The 18,916-nt window shown below is 36.0% G+C and overlaps 1 protein-coding gene across 18 annotated transcripts in view; it reads left to right on the plus strand.

Annotated features, from left to right (window-relative positions):
• The window catches only part of MRTFB (myocardin related transcription factor B), an 89,461-nt gene that overhangs the window by 63,228 nt on the left and 7,317 nt on the right, over positions 1-18,916 (plus strand). For 15 of the 18 annotated variants that reach the window (XM_068699224.1, XM_068699237.1, XM_068699227.1 and 12 more), the window contains 8 exons: positions 5,312-5,452; positions 6,921-7,168; positions 8,790-8,943; positions 11,127-12,152; positions 13,628-13,783; positions 16,538-16,696; positions 16,999-17,136; positions 18,227-18,287. In XM_068699224.1, coding sequence (XP_068555325.1) covers positions 5,312-5,452; positions 6,921-7,168; positions 8,790-8,943; positions 11,127-12,152; positions 13,628-13,783; positions 16,538-16,696; positions 16,999-17,136; positions 18,227-18,287 — 2,083 coding nt within the window. Of the gene's footprint in view, positions 1-5,311; positions 5,453-6,920; positions 7,169-8,789; positions 8,944-10,870; positions 10,951-11,126; positions 12,153-13,627; positions 13,784-16,537; positions 16,697-16,998; positions 17,137-18,226; positions 18,288-18,916 lie in introns of those variants that run through there. The other 3 variants (XM_068699240.1, XM_068699242.1, XM_068699243.1) reach the window with 3 other exon arrangements.

Raw genomic sequence — 18,916 nt, forward strand, 5'->3', positions numbered from 1 at the left:
CAGTAGTATTTTTTTAATAGAAAGGGTGAATAGGATGGAAATTTAAAAGCTTTAGCACTTAAGTTTGCTTCATTTTATGCACATCTATACCCAGTAAAAACAAGTTGGTTTAGCCTGTGTAGCACAAGTATTAAATTTTATTTTTGAAAAATTTAAGAATGTATCATAATTTGACCAATAGGTGAGTGGTACATCTTCTTAGGTTACTGCTGGTCAACTGTAATCTGTACTGGATTCTTTTCAGGGGGACTTCCTAAGAGGGTTCCTTCATCCGTTTCTTAATTGCACAAAGGAGAAAAGAAGCATAATTTTGCACTTTGTGTTATTTTCATGCTTGTCCTTTTAATAAGCAAGCTTTTGGAAAATGTGTTTATGTATTTAAACTGCCAGAGGATTTGTAGCAAAGTCACGGCTCTGCATAGGGAACTATGCTGCAGTTTTTAAAATAAGACAAAAAACAAAAGATAAGTTAGAACTAAATATTGAGTTCTTACTGTACGAAGTAACGTTAAATTAAACAGCTATATATGAGATAGATACTGTCTGTCCTCCAAGGACGTTGTCATGCAGTTGTTTTAATGGCCATGGACAACTCAGTACTCTCTTCTTGGTTTTCTTACTACTGCAGTAATTCAAAAAGTATTGCAAAATTCATATTCAAAAACAATGCTGGACACAAAGTATGGCACATCTGTTCTATTTCTTTTTTCCCTAACATACAAATTAAGACATGAATTGAGTTTCATGTCAAGAGAATGTAATTTGTGTTGAATAGACTGAAAACAAACCATATGAAATTAGATTCCTAAATAAAGAATTGGGTTCCTAATGGAGAGTTAAATAAAAATACTCAAAGCAATAGATGCCAAAAGCTTTTCAAGTAGGAAGCACAAGATAGATACGCGATTACAGCAACGAAGTAACAGAGCACTTGAAACTGATTGGAAAAGCACTTCAGATAGAATTACAATCCTCTGCTTATGGATTTGATAACACATTAGAGCCATTTCTGTGTACAGATCTAAAACGCAAAGCTGTTCCTCTACAGAATAAAGCAGATGCTTACTTTATTGTTCCTTTTCAAATAAAGAATAAGAGCACAGCGTGTTTCTACAGGAGATGTGTCTGTGAAATGGATCCTTCATTCTTTTAATTTCCTCTGACAAATTTTACATTTTATTGCGACAGAAAGTACAAGGAATGTTTTGGAAATAGTGGAGCACAGACAGCGTTCTTTTCAAAGCTTCCTCCTCCACACATTTCCAGGCCTCAGAGAACGTAACATAACTTTGAGAACCTTCAGCTCTCATTCACTGATGACCTGAAGCTTGATTTCACCTGATGTATTTGCATCTGATAAGGAGTAGGTGCTTAATCACACCACTCCAAACAGATTAGATTATTGTGTTCACAATTCTGAAGACTTTAAACAGTTATCTTCAAAACAGTTTTAAAACAGCTGAAAATTTTGCATAATGATAAAGAATGTAGTAACTGTTTTTGTAATAGGTTCACTGCTAAAGGACAGCAATATATTGACCTGCAAACTGCAGTTAGAAGAACATGTCTAGAAATAATATAATCTGTAATTGGAAATAGAAGATCTGTTCATAAGAAGTAATCTTTACTTTACTTTGTGATGTTAATTAAACTAAGATTTAAATTATGATGTAATTAAACTAAGATTTAAAAATAAGTAAATGATACGCATAGTTCATTGCTTCATCTGGCACTTGCAGTAAAATGGGGAAGATTGTAAAAAGCTTTGTGTTTCATGTAGTCAATAATTCTTTGTAGTTTAAGATAACAATGTAGGGAAAAAGTAATTTACTCTATGACAATGAGATTGTTTAACACCATGAGTTTCAAGCAATAGAATTTAAGAGATTGTTTTTAGAAAGACATCAACTTTTCCATTTTAAAGGTTTTTATTGTGTTTTTATTGTATTATCATTATGCAGTTGTTCTCGTAGGCTATTCTCCTGTTTAGGGTAATCTTGTATGTGACTGTTTGATTCAAAGACCAACTAGGTGTTTTTTTTTAAACATTACTGCTATAATTTCAATAGGCCTTTAAAAATTGATGGCAACAGGAATACAGTGTGTTAGAATACAGCATCCACACACCTTTTTTAAATGGTAAGTCCCACTAAAGTCCCCTGCCAATTCTTACAAATAACAGATACTATGTAGATAAGGGATGCTTTCCAGAGCAAACACTTTGAAAGTTGGTTATAAAAATAGAGGCATTTATATCTTTAGCCTGCCACCAGAAACTGACATGGTAGCAAGACAGGCATGTATACAGTGTTTCAGTGACTAGGCATGGCATACTGAATCTTGCAATTCAGTAAAGCCATACCAGAAGTTACTCCTCTGGATGGCTTGGCTATGTTTTGGCTTTTTCACCCAGTGGTAAAGACAGAGCTGGTTTCTTGCAAATACTCTGTACTGCATATGCAGCTGTCTGTGCTTCAGTCACGTAAGTTTTGAAATCACAGACATCACACAGACACTGCTGTTAAGAAAGTAGGAAAAATATTACCAGAAATAAAGTTCTGTCTTATGGACAAAATGAAAATTGCCAGGAGTTTAGCTGATTGAGACTTTAGAAAATATTTAGCTAAAAAAATATGGAAAGAAGAATCAAAAGCACTATGTAGTTTAGATAGGTTAAGACAAGATAGATATAGCTGACTGTTTGCAGCTGGCAGTTGGAGTTTCTTAACCAAAGGAAACGAACTATGTCATCTGTCTGGATAAACACAGTATAATATTAAACACTAGCAGAAGTGTTTAGAACAGAAAAATAGAAGTGTAGAATAGAAGTGTTAATAATATTAAACACCGGAGAAGATGGAGATTAGAAGAAATAAGACAGAAAGAGGAACTACTGGGTTGAAAGGAGGTTGATGATAGCAGTCTGCATGAGTTGATTTTGGGACAGGCTGATTTCATATTACCATTATCAATTTTGACATTACTTTTAAGAATGGGCCACATAGCAAAAGTTAGAAGGCTTGTTCAGAAGAGAGTTGTTGGACTGTTACTATGCAGAAGGAACCATTTGATTTGTTTTTTAGGGGTAATAGAAATGGAATAATTTTATAAAAAGAAATGTGTATCACATTTCCTTTCCATAAAAAAGAAATGTGGAAATCTGGGAACTCTGACTTAAAGAAAACTGAGGAGGAAATTAGGGGACAGCGGAGTGACTGTGAGCTACAGTGTTCTTCTGTAAAAATGCAAGTGCATTGGAAGAGAGGATCCCTGTAGAAGTTTTAATCCCACTGTACATGGATCCAGTGAGACTTAATGTGGAATATTCTATGTGTTTCCAGTTATTAATGTCCAAGAGAGACTCGGGAAAACTGTAACAAAAAGGACAGGATGAACAGAGAATGGAAAATCTCTTTTATGAGAAAAGAATAAAACTAAGTTTAGATAGAAAAACAAGGTCTGAGATCTGCTTATGTTTAGATTCTATATCCCACCTAATGGATATTCACTACCCAGGGAAATAGGTTTTAAATTAGAAAAATATTTCAGCACAGAATGAAAGAATATAACAAAGGGAAGCTCACTGAAAATTTATTGTTATGTAAGAAAACATTTGGGAATTTTCTGGCAGGAGCAGTGGTGCCAGGAGAATAATAATTTAAAAAATCCTTAGCCTATATGGAATTCAGTGAGTTTACAGAAGCAATTATATGCTTAATACTTGTAACAGCAAGGGAACAAACTCAGTAAAGTCCAGACTACGGGGTTATACCTGCATAATAGCATAATAGTGTTGGAAGTCATATACAAAAGAAATGCACCTCCTACCACAGTCAGAACTGTAGTTGCTGTGAAACTACTGTAGAAAGTAATCCCTTCAAATTACGTCTGCTCAGCTGCTGTGCAATTGTTCTGAACCAAGAAGTTCATTTTCTTGTGTTTATGTTTGACCTTTGTGAAGGATTTTCCTGAGAATAATAGCTTGGGAGAGAAGATTCTCTTTGCTTGCACACAATTCTGACTTTACAGATTGAAAACTGTGAAGGCCTCAACTGTGCAAGTAATAAAGTAGTGTTTTTCTAAATACTGTGTTTTCTTTTAACTTCAGTAGGCACCTTCACTGTAAGTGCAGTGTGTAGTGTACCCAGGGTCAAATTTTAATGTTGTATTATAAATGCTGCTTCAAGCAGAGTAGTAACAAATGGTGGTAGCTCTGGTCACAATTAGTAACAATGCATTCCATTCTTCATTCTGTTATCTGTAACTTTTCTCTCTCCTTTTATATTAGTAAAATTACATGATTAATAGAATTCCCTACACAATTCTGTATAAAACGATAGGATCTTTTTACATCTTTAAATTCTGTAATTCTCTGGTTGTAGAAGCCTTCATATACAAGTGTTTGGTAACACTACTAAGGAAAGAAATTTACATCTTTTCCTGTAATTCTGACAAAGTTAAAGACATGATTTCTTCTTTTATCATTACATTGCTAGGAACAAAGGTACTTCAGTTATAGTTGTCAGTTCTCAAAGAATTTTGCAATTACGAAGTTAAGAAGGAGCATCAATTTGTTGATTTAATTCTGGGGCTAGCCACCAGAGACAAATAGGTAGGAGTAGTTTTGGCAAAATGTTCCTTACTTAAATGGATGAGGTTACTTCTGAAGGTCCTTCTAGCTCTTTTTTTTTTTTTATGAATGTGTAAGAGAGACAGGGTAGTAATCTTTTTACTGAAATAAAATTTTCTCATGATGTTTCTTTTCTGTTTATATGTTTTTCATGTATGTTAAGAGAAGAAAAAGCAAAGCAAACAACAACGTATAGGTTATGAAAAAGCCTTTTTGGAGGGCTTTTTTGATATGTTTTATAAATCCTTTTGGGTTATCATGCTTTTTACTTTAAAAAAATAATACTAATTAAGAAAAATATTTGTTGTAAAATATTATGATATACTACATAAATTGGTATTAAAATCAATTACTATTTTGCTTTGGTGAGATGAGAAGTAAATCCTGTATTAGTAAAAGCAGATTTTGGATACCTTTTGATGAAACAGTTAAACTGCAAATAGGAAGTAAAGGTAAGAAAACAGTTTCTTACTTGCTATATTTGAAGTATGCCAAAATGTGCATTTATAGCACACTTATGTACATATACATGAAAGAATCCTATTTTTGCCATTACTTCTAAAATTATTTTTCAAATTTGACATGATAGTAAATTGTCTTAACCTTTTCACATTTTTTTGATTATTCAGATGGTGGATGTTTTTAATGTTTCTCTTTTTCCTTATATTTTTTTAATACTAGTATCCACCTTTAACCTCTCCAGTTCCTGAATTCCTCAAAACTCCCTCTACAATTGAACAACAGGTTACACGGTCTACTGCTACAACCACCGTGACCACAAATACTGTATCTGCAACAAAGCCTGGGCCAACGTTAGTAAAGGTACATATCTAAAAGAATAGCATCTGAAGTTTTTTCTTTATCTGTTTTGTTTTCCAATGCTATATTTATTGAAAAAAAGTGAATAATGTTATAGTGCCTATAACCACCAACAACTGCTGTCAGTGTTCAGGAGAGCATACTGTGCTGTTGACTGAAAGATTTGGTATGCTAAGATCGGCTCTTAACCACGTGTAAGGACTGGCTCATTATTTCAGGAGGTCCTTACAGTACAGTTGACCAAAATTTTAAAGCAGAATTATGTGCTACATAACTACTGAAGTTTTTGAAAACGCATAGAGAAATACAAAGAATAGATTTTTACAATGTTTATTTTCTATTGGAGAAATTCATATTCTAATTTAGTTTTATACAGGGAATAATTTAACAGGAACAGTGGCAACTACATTGATAATCTATGTGTAGCCAAACTAGGGAACAGCATTGTTCCTTTTCCACAACTATTTTCATAGTTCATTTACTGTATGAGCATAAAGCCCAATTAAGTTATTGTATCCTTGTATCAGAAGATCAGAAAAGCGCAGTTAATTCTTTCTTTTGAACTGACTTAGCCAGCAGCATGGAAAACTTTTTCAAATACAATTAGAAAATGGTTTGTGTTGAAAAATGTTTATATTTCAATTCAGCAACTTTGCCAAAGGTCTTCAGCTCTGAAGTGATTATATATATGTATATGTAGACTTCTACCTAACTACATGGAACTAATTCTCAGTTAAATTTATGATGATTTGTAATATGCAATTTGTAGTATAAATTGCATATAGTATACCTGTGTAATAAGTGTGCATGGATCAGCGCAGGATTTCTGCTTTGGTACCTTCTGTATGACTAGGTAACTGCATTTGACTTTTCACTCAATATAATTTCAAAGAGCTTTAAAGGAAGAAAGTTTTACCATATGTGCAGGTATTGCTGATAAAAGGGTGCTGAAAGTTCCATTAAAGTAACACTGTAATATTTAGGACTGTCTGTCTGTGCTTTTAATCTAGGCCTGTAGGTACTGACCTGCAATCCTGTTTACAGATGGAGTTTAAGGTAGTAGCTTTTACATGTATGAAGTGCTAAGTGGCTTTGGACTTAGCTCTTTAAGAAGAATGTCTCTTTATAATGACAGGTCATAATTAGCAGAATTCCTTAGCTTCATTTGTGCCATCTATTAACAGAATGTTCACGTATTATGATAACTATATTTAGAACACATATATATCCAATTATTGTAATATTTCACATATTAGAACAACTGTAATTTCTGATGGCCCCCTTCTTGTGCACACAGTATAAAACAGCTTGAGTACATTAACTTTTCAAGGATGGTGAGAAATACTTTTGAGTAGGGTTGCACATGTATTTGGCAACTCTCTTTGCAACAAACACATTGCTGTATACTTTGTATTTTGAATAACTGCTTGCTGCTGTGATAGTTGTTTCAATCTTTTCCATCCATAAATAGCAAAGCCACCCAAAGAACCCAAACGATAAGCATCGGAGCAAGAAATGTAAGGAACCTAAGCCAAGGGTGAAAAAATTGAAGTATCATCAATATATTCCACCTGATCAGAAAGGTGAGAAGAACGAGCCACAGATGGACTCCAACTATGCTCGTTTGCTACAACAGCAGCAGCTGTTTTTGCAGCTGCAGATCCTGAGCCAACAACAACAACACTACAACTACCAGGCAATTCTACCTGCACCGCTGAAGTATGTGAAGCTCTGTTTGTATTTTCTAAGTGTCCTTTAACTAAGATATATACGTAGCAGTTGCAGACTTTTTGTCTTAAAAGTAAATGTGTTTTGCAAATGTTAATAGACAGTTGGAATCCAAGAAAACTTAAATGGTATCAGTGTGGTTATTATTTAACCTCATTTAACAAAGAGATGAGGTAGTTCTCTTCTTAAAATACTCTCGAAGTCTGATAAGCCTATAACTGGTCCTAGTTATTTTTAGTTTGAGTGGAAACCAAATCTCCTCTCTGTCAGATGCATGTTTTCCAACCAGAGGCATATATGAAAGAAGCTCAAAGGCATTTGTGTGAAAGCCAGAAAACTTTGTCACCATTTTCATTCAAATTTGATAGAGATATGCAGAGCAGAAGAGAAACATATAGACAGTGGCTTTTACAAAGACACGTACTATTTTGATGTTTTTATTGTCTTTTTATATCAGTTGCATAGGCCATTTTTGCTGTTTTCAAGTAAAAAGTCTTTAAATTAGGTGAAATTGCCTATTCTCTATAGCCTCATTGCTAATGCTTATATGAACTCTGTCAGTGTTAATCTTCAGCACTTTCAGCACTGAGAAGTGTACTCTGATTTATAGCTAGAAGCAGTCGGAAAAATAATTCTTAGCAGAAAGAGAAGCTGACTGTCTGCAGAATTTCATTCTTGCCATCTAAGACCAGCAATTTTTTCCTAGAAGTGCTTCTAGTGTAACATGCTACAGTTAGTCACAACCTTAAATTCAAGTGGCTCTCAACTTTTTTTAAAGTGAGTTCTTGCCAAGTTATTTTTCCTCAGCAAGTGAGACTAGAAAAGTAAAAGATACCATCTGTGGTTATATTTATAATTACAATGTATCCTAACATTTGGACTTGAGATGTTTCTGCCTGCTTACCCACGCTTCTTATGTTCCATTTACTGACATTTCAGAAATGTTTCCTCGTACATCACTTGAAAGAAATAAAGAGCTGATTTATGGTATCCAATGTAAATGGTGGCATTTTTAATTTTTTTACAATTATTTTTGAGATCCTTGTACGAGATTCTTTGTATGTGAGTACAGCTGACTCAAAACACATAATCTTCAGAGGAAACTGCCTTCACATTGATCCTTATTCTGTCTCCATGGACACTGGACCTGTATGTAGGGTTGATACATACAGTTCAACTTTTTTTTTTTTTTTTTTTTTTTTAAACTGACATCAAACAAAAAAAGTAACTGGTTGCCCTAGTTGATGATGAATTTGTATAAACTGATCTTGCAGTCCATGGTATTCTTCAGGGATACTGTGACAAAGTAAAAACTATGAAGCTTATATTTGTATGTTTAACTACAAATAAAATATCAACATAATACATGTATTCTCTATATGTTTTCTTTTCTCTGTGCTGTTCTATTAAAAATATCTTGTTAGTCATGTTCAATGTGTATTTATGAATAATATTTAATATGTAATAAATATGTATGAAATATATATTAAGTTGATAGATGCTAGATTCAGAATCACAGCTTCTTGATTGAAAACAATATATAAATATATATATATATGTAATATATATTTACCACTAACATTATTGTCCCCATTTTTCTTATCACTTGAAGGCCACTGAATGACAAACAGAATAACAATGGGAATACACCACTGAATACTTTGAACAACAATACACAAACATCAGCTGCCAACTCACCAAGACAAAACAGTAATATTCCTAGCAGGAAACCAGGACCTCTACCTTCAAGCTTGGATGACTTAAAGGTAAAATAAATAAATAAATAAATAAATTTGTCTATTCTTAAACATCAGTAGAGGTCATTTCATGGAAATTTTTACTGTCAAGAATAAGCCTGGATGTTATTTAACAAGGAAAAGTGTATTTTTCTCTTAACTGTTTAGAATAGAGCTGTCATTTTTTGAAGTTTTCATACACGCTTCTTCTGGACTTAAAATATTTGTTTTGATTTAGCCTCCTCACAAGCGCATGCTCTGACAATGACATCTCTTTCCCAAAGAATTAGAAGAGGACAAAGAATTTCAGACATTGTATAAGTATGTAATTTGATGGTAGCTTTGTTAAACTGTGTGGTTTAAACTGTTCATGTCAAATTTCCCTCTGGTGGATTTTAACACTGGGACAATAATTGCAGTATATCAGTGAAGAGTTTTAGTTAAGCAATAAAATTGAAAAGATGTCCTAATACATATTCAGAGGGATTACTGGTATAAAGTCTACGTGGAAATAACACTACTAAGAGAGAAGAGAAAATAGAGATTTTCTCATCAGAGTTCAGCACATCATCTGAAAATGAATACTAAATTTCAGAAAAGTTATAAATAACTGTAGACTCTTTTTAAATTCTAGTATGAATGTACAGCATACAAGTTGTCCTTCTGAAGAACTTTTAACAGGGATTAATACTGTGAGGGACCTACTGAAAATGAACCTGAAGAAAATTGGTAGCGGGAGGGGGGGGGGGTTAGATTCAGGTATTTTCAATAGCAAGTACTTATATGAGCCAGACTTAAGGAGTAGGGACATCTAGTGGGCAGTTAATTTCTCTCTTCCTTTAACAAGGAGTTGGGTTCTTGAGAGGTGGGTATTTTTTAAAAACTTGAAGGAATAAAAGATGAGGTTTCTGAAGAAGAGATTCTCAGGACAGTAATGCATTTTTATAAGATAAAGCTAATAATTCCATATTAAATAAGTTTACAAGATGCAATTCAAGCTATGGCATTTGAAACAAGCTTTGGAATCTTTTAAGTTATTAACTATTAAGATATTAAGCCATATCAGTTAATGCCTGAATTTTTTATTTGCAGAGATTAAAGTTCTTCTCTCACCATTTCTGCATAATTTATTGGTATTCCTGCTGATGTAATAACAGTAACCTAAGCAATACCTGCTGCTGGTAGTGTTTTTAACACTGAGTCATCTAAATCAGTTCTGATAATTTAGAATTTAGAAATACACTGCAGAAAGATTGAAAAGTTGGAATGCTATCTCAAGCAAGTCTGTAAGGGGATACTAGATGGGGGCAGCCCAGAGGGGAGTCGATCATCATTGTTAGGTGGACAGATACTTAATATAAAATTGATGTGGTTCTTAGAAACTTGTTATGCACAGATATTTCCATGACTTTTCATTTCCTAATCATGAAGATCTATACTTCAAAATTATAGACCAGCAAAGCACTGAAAGATTACTGAGATCACTCTACCTTAATTTCTTTTAGAGAGAGGTGTTTATAACATATTTTGAAGCACAGGATCAATTTACAGTCAACACATTGGCACTCTGTGTTGTCTCTAAGGATTGAGGATATTCTTCTATCAGAAATTAGGTTAATTTTGACTGCTTCTGCTTTTTATATCTGTGAAAGAAACCACATAGCTATATATTTATAGCTATAAATATATATATATATATATATTTAGCACATAGCTGTAACTGTTCAATTGCTAATTAGAAAGAAAGCCTTTTGTGTTTGATGTGTCTACTGAGCCATGCAAATGACATAATAAGTTTCAGGTAAAACACATCTACCTGTCTTGGTAGGGTGATAAAAGGGTTCAGAATGCTAGTATTCAGAGCTTTTATTTGTACTGCTGCCACCTTCTGCAGCTTCTCTTCAGAAGATTTTAGCCCACAATTGAAGTTGTGCTTTCATTTTCAAATTTGCAATAGGTATGAAAATTCAGCGTAACTCTGCAACTGTTCATTGTACAGCAACTGAACACTACTAAGGTTTTGGCCAGGTAACCACAGAAAGTAAGTTACTGGTTGTGGATAATGTGTTCATGATCATGCACACTGTCAGAACCCAGTGGTGGAATAACTAGTGAATATGATGAAAAATATATTTTCTTACTAAAATATAATAAGGTAAAATATATATAAATACATTTTATTTATTTTACTATCAAACTTTATTTTATCTTAGGTAGCAGAGCTTAAAATGGAGTTAAAATTGAGGGGATTACCAGTTTCTGGAACAAAAACAGATCTTATTGAGCGTCTGAAACCATATCAAGATCTTAATAACAATGGAGTCACTACTACTAGCTCTGTTACAGTAACTACTTCTACTGGGGCCACAGGTAACACTGGGGAAGTGGCTATAGCATTTCCTGTTGCAACACTAAATAAAACAGTGGCTAATACAGTATCCAGCTTTCCTTCAGAAAAAACAACTACTGGACCTGGCTGCAAAGTAGTAAATACTGAAAACATTAGCTCTCCTTTGCCTATATCTCCTTCTCCTTCAGAACAATCTAGTCTAAGCACGGATGATACAAGTATGGCAGATACTTTCACAGAAGTGATGACCATGATGTCTCCATCTCAGTTCTTAAGTACTTCACCACTAAGAGCAAATACAGGTGATGATAATCAGAATCGCAGCAGTGGAAGCATCTCAAGCATGGAGTTTGATGTAGCAGAAAAGGACCGCAAGCTTCAAGAGAAAGAAAAACAGATTGAAGAGCTCAAAAGGAAACTGGAACAAGAGCAAAAACTCGTGGAGGTACTGAAAATGCAACTTGAGGTTGAAAAGAGGGGACAACAGCAACACTCTCAGACTTCTGGTAACTCAGCTGCTTTGGAACAGAAGCAATTCAGTGCTGCTGTCAAGGATGAAAATGCTCTTACTGACTGCTTGAGCACAAGCCAATCTGTACCTGCAGCTAGTCATTCTTTAGGACAATCAGTATACACTAGTGGCCAGAATCCAGTTGCCAAAAAGGCAGTTGTTATCAAGCAGGAGATACCTGTCGCTAAAGCTGAACCTCAGAACGCCATTTCTCAATTTTATTTTAATCCCCAGAGGCAGCCACAAACTGCAGTTGTTGCCCAACCTCAAGCTTTACTGACTACCCAAGGAACTGCACAGCTGCTCCTTCCACTTTCTATCCAGGGACCGAATTCTACCACTTCAGTGCAGCTACCAGTTGGAAATATAAAGTTACAGGTATGAGGGTTTTCATTTCTCATCCTGTAAACTACATGTCAATATTTGCTTAATTTAATATAGATAGATAAATGTGCTGTTTGTAAGATGCACTGGTAAAAATCAGTGCATCTTACAGACTGTAATCAAGACTGTTTTTGCTTTAGAGAAAAGCTTAGTAACTGTCATGGTTACTATTTATTAGCCAACCTGTTTATAAATTCTTCTAGTACTTGCTTTCTTTGTAATCTTGCAAAGAGTTTTGGCTTCCCAGACTCTTTTTCTTGAATAGTATTTGTCTTACTGTATACTGCTACTGCCTCTGTGCGTGTGGTTTTAGATTTATATTTCCAAATTCCACCACTTTACCTCCAAAAGAAACAGCTTAAAAGTCAGCATTTTATTTTGAAATATACCTGTTTTCAAAATGTGTTCAAACTTCCTTGTGTGGTGAGGGCTCATTATATTTAAAAATGGGAATGCTAGATTATAGCACTCCAGTGGAGTTATAAAAAGAAACCATGGTTACACAAATATTATTACCATGCTGATTATAAGGTAGTATCACTGTGAATAAATACAACATAAACCCAAATAGGATATAAATGCAGAGCTATGAGATATCTGATTGGGTTGAAACAGTTTAACATCATGACCTGTGGTAGAACGAAGGATATACCTCCTTGTGGCACTATTATTGCCTGCTAGCTGGCTGAAATCCCCTGCAATCCTCAGTTACTGTGCCAGCAGAGCACTTCTTCAGTGCCAGTGTGTGCTTGCTGTTTTGGCATGTTGTGAGTCAGGGCTTTGTGTTAGCATGTGTGCTGTCACATTTAGCAACACATGTGAGGGCTGTAAAGTTCTGATGGGGCTGGACTGTACCATCTACAGTGTAAGAGCTACTCCTGGTAACTGCCCACCCAGACAGATCTTTGTCTAAATTGTTCTAGAATCCTGCTAGAATTCTCTAACAAACTTAAGCAGCTTGTTCTGGTATTTCACTTCACTGCTATTGCAGAAATTTTTCCTAGCTTCCAATTCAAATGCTCTTTCTTTAAGTCAGACATGTCTTGCCTTTAAAAACAGCAGTGGTCACTAAAAGTACAATCATCTTCTTAAAACAACTTTTATATGTGATGGAATTCTTGTCATGTTGCATCATCAGTTTTGTCTTCCAGGTTACTGAAACACAGTTAATTCTTTCTTACTGGGTGTGCTCTCTGCATCTCCAGCTATTTTCATTGTTCTCTGCTGGACCCTCTCCAGTTTGTCTTCATCTTTTTTAAACTCTGGTACCAAAATAAACACTACACTCTAGCTGGGAGCTTGCCAGTACCAGAAAGAATAAAAACATTTTGTCTCCTGTACACAGTTCTCATTGATACCTCTTAGAATAAATACTGTAGATATTCTGCATAACCTATAGAATAGTTTTTAACATAATGTAATTTACTGTGAGATACATATAATGCAAATATTTTATCTTCACCCTTTAGGCTCAATCACAAGCTGGAGTACAGACCCCATCACAAATACCTGTTCCTATTTCTTCCTCTGGCCTGGGCCAGACAGCACCTCAGATGCATGCTCCACAATCAAAACCAAATACCATCATGCAGCATGCACTTGGTCAGACCCAACAAATCAGAAAGGTTTGTGGATAGCGATAAGCATTAAGCAATGTACTGTTGTGTATTCTAATTCTAGGCAGTGCTTTTACAGTCTTTTTTGTCATGTGTCACATACAAATGATCAAGTCACTTAACATCTCTGTACCATGTAACTCATTCTCTTTCCAAAATTTCAGTCCTTGTAGGACTGCTTTTCCAATTTCAAATAAATATACAAAACTAAATACTTTTTTTTTTTTTTTGGTCTTAATGGTACTCTTATGGCACATGCTCACTTCGTTCTTACTTATGCTTGGCACAAGCAATGTACCAGCTATTCCATTCAGTTTCTCCTATTTGCCACCAGCTCAAAATGGAAGATTCTGGTGGGCAACTCTTCAGAGGAAGCTTTTATCTGTAACTACAGACCTTCATTCATTTTCAGGAGTTCCTTCCAGTACTCCTCCTTTCTTTGTTGATTTCATCCTTACTGATGAAGAAAGCTATGGACTCCGATACTAGGGACAGCAAGTCCAGTGAGTCAAAACCCCACTATACCTAAGACAGTTCTCTTAGAGAAATGCAGGGAACGATGCGGAGAGAGATCCTTCTCTTCCTCTATATCCAAAACTATCAGCCCTAAAAGTTCCCATTCTGAAATGGGTGTTTATCAGCACTAGATGCACAGTTCCGAGTGCCAACCCAGTCATGTTCATATGGTAACTGATACCAGCACCAGCCACCACAAAAGAAATAGTTTTCTCTTCCTTTGAGCCACATCCAGAGACCAAGAGATTGGTTTGGCTTCCTTATTAGTGCTGTGGTCTCTATGGCTTCTATGACTTAGGAGAACAAGGTTTTCCAGTCTGCCCCAAAGAAAGATAATTTAGAAACTATTAAAATTTCAAAATGAAGAGGATAATTGTGATGGTAAGTTATATAACTGCCACTCTCTAGACAGCTTGCTAGTAAAGGAGAACACAGCTAAATGAGCATCATCATTCTCCAGGCTGCTGGGTAATGCTGTTTAATGGGCAATGAGGTTACCCTACTGAAGTCAAAACTTACTGACACATATCCAAAAAGCAGACTTCCTCCAGCCTGTCTGGGATTTGGTAAGGGGCTAACCTTATTTTGGTAATTCAACAGCTCCCCTATAGAAATTTTCCAGTCATCCTCAGGCATATACTTGTGCCAGAGACTGGCAGTTTGCTTCCCTTGCTCTGAAGGACTTTGTGGAAGTGATTGCAGGAGATGTCCAGGATTTGTACCCTCTGGTTTTTCCCTGTTCAGTGCAGTTGTCATGGAGAACACCATGCTGGATCACTCTAGCAGGCTTCAGCCTTCAATCTGGTGGTGCTGGAGCTGAGCAGCCGACCTGTCCTGCTGATCTGCTCACATCTACTGCAGTTCTTTTACACAGGAAAACAGTGTAGTTGCATGATTTTTTACATCAGAATGGAAAACACCAGTGTAGTGCAATAGATAGGGACAGCTGTAATATGCATTCAGCATTAGTTCTACCTGGTTGCTGTTTGCATTCCTGAGCCTTAGGTGTTACAGCAAGCAGACTGGGCCATTCCAGCTAATGAACTGTGAGTAATGCTGTTTGTTAAATTAACATTTTTTAGTGAAGTTAGTCTTCCTAATAACGATCACCTCCATAAAGAGTTGTTTTCTAGAATTAGTTTCCCTCAAATTCCTCCAGACTTTCTCAGGCAGCTCAGCTTTTTATGCAAGCCAGCTGATTACTCCACTTGGTTGCTGCTACATACTTGTGGTGTCTCTCTGCATTCTAGCTACCAAGTGGCCCTGGTTCTTGAGTTAATTCAGGAATAAGGAGACCTCTCCACAGAAAGGGCAACAGTTTTCACACAGGTGATCCACATGGCCAACAAACTGCATTAATCCCTCTCAGAACAGACCTCATTTGGTATTTAGGCTGCGCTCCACAGAGCTTTTCCTAGCCTTATCTCCATCCCTGATCTCAGATTTGTTGCACCTTTGTCACAAAGGTATTTGGGAGTAAAACCGAATTAAAACAGTCTTATGCATCTTATGCACTCAGATTGCCTCATACAAAAGTGCTGAAGGCATGTTCTGTGAGGAGAGGCTGAGGGCACATGGGTTGCCCAGTCAGGAGGAGAGGAGGCTGAGGAGGCTATGCCTGGGGAGGGTCAGACTAGGCACCAGGAAATACTTCTTGGCTGGGAGGGTGGGCTTCCTAGGAGGTGGTTGGTGCCCCATGGCCATCAGTGGTCACAAGCCCTGTGGATAATGCCCTCAGGAACATGCTTCAACCTTTGGTCAGCCCTGAAGTGCTCAGGCAGTTGGACTTAGGGACCTACAAAGATCACCTCCGACTGAACTACTCTACTCTCATTTGTATCGGGCTAGAAGGTGGTTCATTGTATTGACTACCCACTAAGTGGGGAAGTTATGCAGACTGTATTAAACTGTTCCATAGTCTTTTGAATGTATATCAGAAAAATTAAATAACACTACATCATGCTTCCTGGAGGATCACAGGAGAATATTTTACTTACGAGGGATGACTAAAGCATGACATGGCACAAAGTTTCTTTAAAAGAATAATAGCTCTAGATTTACGCATTAATACACTGGAGGGAAGAACAGGTACAGATAACATCCCCTTAACAGGGAATTTAAGCAAGCAAGTATTAAAAAAAAAAAAAAAAAAAAAAAAAAAAAAAAGTCTTAAACTTCATTAAATGCCATTTACCCAATATTATTAATTATTAAAAATACTAAGACTGCTATATTAATCCTTTACAGGTTTTTCCACCTACCACATCCAATACAGTATTTTCCTATCAGACTGCACCAGTTACAACACCTTCACAGTCTTTTATTAATAAAACATCAAATTCTAACATTCACACTGGCAGCAATCAGGCGCCGTCTATGCAGAATGGACCTGCTACTCCTAGTAAGGTAAGATCAGTCCAACTGCACTCCATGAAGTTCACTTTTATATTAATCATCTTAAATAATGCGTGATATGTTGCAGTTCTATATATTGCAGTTCTCTCAAGAAAGAATAACATTTTGTGTATTTTAATGATACGTATATTTATATAGCATGTATGGGAAAGTAAAAACGTATTTTATACCTCATATTATTATTGTTTGTAAATATTTAGATTGGTATGGCAGAATACTATCATTTGTATAACATGATACATTTCAATTTCATTAAAATGTATATTCAGACTTTTTTTTATTATTTCATGCAGCCTGGCTCTCCTTCTCAAGCCCAGGCTTATATCGTTCAGCAATCCCTCTTCAACAACACAGTGTCCAAGAAAAAAGATCCCCCCCGTTACGAAGAGGCTATAAAACAGACCCGCAATATTCAGACATCTCACCGTGAGGTAGTTATTTTTGCTTGTTTAATTTGTTAAAAATATTTTGTTTCTTCAGAATTATCAGTCATTGTTTATTACAGTTTTTCTTTGGCATCAAAATTTTCTAATGTACTCTTAATATTCTCATAACTGTATTTAACTGCAGGATTCATGGTTTTTTGATGAAATTAACAGACATGTAAATAAGTCTTAGATTATTCAGCTGACGATAAATATAATCGGGATAACACTGCTATTGCTACTTAGCAATAACTGTCATTCAGTGGACTTGTTTCAAGGATGTATGATACCCAGATTTCAGACTTAGAAAGTACATTGAAAAGTACTTTCCCAAACTGAGGAAACTTGAGGAAAATGTGTGCATGAGTGTGTTTATACGCACATACAGAAACATATATACACAATTGAACACACACGCTTGCTTGAAAGGAGGCTTTATTTAGTGAGCTTGGTGAATAATCGTACAGGGTGCTTTGTCAGTTTACTGTGATATCCTTCAGATTGGAAGAAAGTTGCAAACAAAGCTAATGAGCATCCCTAACCTCATGCATTTCAGAATTATCCCAAAAGAGACAATTTCATATTGACTTCATATTGTGTGCTATTTTTGTGGTGGCAGGCACTCAGACAGAAGCATGAATATCTAATGCCATTTCGTATGTTACTGGCATGTAAAAACAAACAAACAAACTATATCGCATATGATGGTTATTTACAAGTTGTCTCTTAGAGAAAGCATTTCAGGGTGCACCCCCATAGTCTAGTTGCTATTCTGAATATTTCCCTTCTGCAAAACAGGGCTAGCAATTCCCCTTCTTATCCCTAGTTTTCTGCATCTCTCTTTTAGGTTGCCTTCATGAAAACTTTGTGTTGCTTTTCATATTTTTTTTCCTATTCCTTTGTACTGAAACCAACCAGAGGAATTCTACAAGTGTCTCTCCAAATTCTTTCTCTATTATCTAGATTGACAATTTCATAAGAAGAATTTTGGTCTTGATCATAGGTTAGTACTTAGGTACTACTTAGAGAGGCTAGGATCAATCTGCTTAGAAAAACACTACATGAAAAAGAATAACCCTTTTCTCCTGCACCACAGATTTCCAGTGCACACAGTCAGCAGATGGATGATCTTTTTGATATTCTCATCAAGAGTGGAGGTAAGCCAATGTTGTGGTTTAACCTGGCTGGCAGCTAAACACCACACAGCTCACCCTCCCCCCTCCCTCTCTGGGATGGGGGAGAGAAACGGGAAAGTGAAGCCTGTGAGTTGAGATAAAGACAGTTTATTAAGACAGAAAAAAATAATAATAATAACAATAATTATGATAATAGTACTAAGAATAATGATGTGTACGAAACAAGTGATACACAGTACAATTGCTAACCACCCGCTGACCAATGTCCAGCCTAATCCTGAGCAGTCCGTCCCCCCCACCCCAGCTAGGCACCCCTCTATATTGTTTAGCATGACACCAGATGGTATGGAATACCCCTTTGGCCACTTTGAGTCAGCTGTCCTGGGTCTGTCCCCTCCCAGCTCTTGCTGTACCCCCTGCCTGCCCGCTAGCAGGACAGAGTGAGAAGCTGAAACATTCGTGGCTTGGTGTAAGCACTACTCTGCAACAATTAAAACATCAGCATGTTATCAGCACTCTTCTCATCCTAATCCAAAACATAGCACCCTACCAGCTACAAGGAAGAAAATTAACTCTGTCCTAACTGAAACCAGGACGGCCAAGTAACATTTGTGTGATGGAGAGATTTAAAACCTCATAATAAAAACTCA

The sequence above is a fragment of the Anas acuta genome, chromosome 15, assembly GCF_963932015.1.
Source record: "Anas acuta chromosome 15, bAnaAcu1.1, whole genome shotgun sequence".
Taxonomy (NCBI): Eukaryota; Metazoa; Chordata; class Aves; order Anseriformes; family Anatidae; genus Anas; species Anas acuta.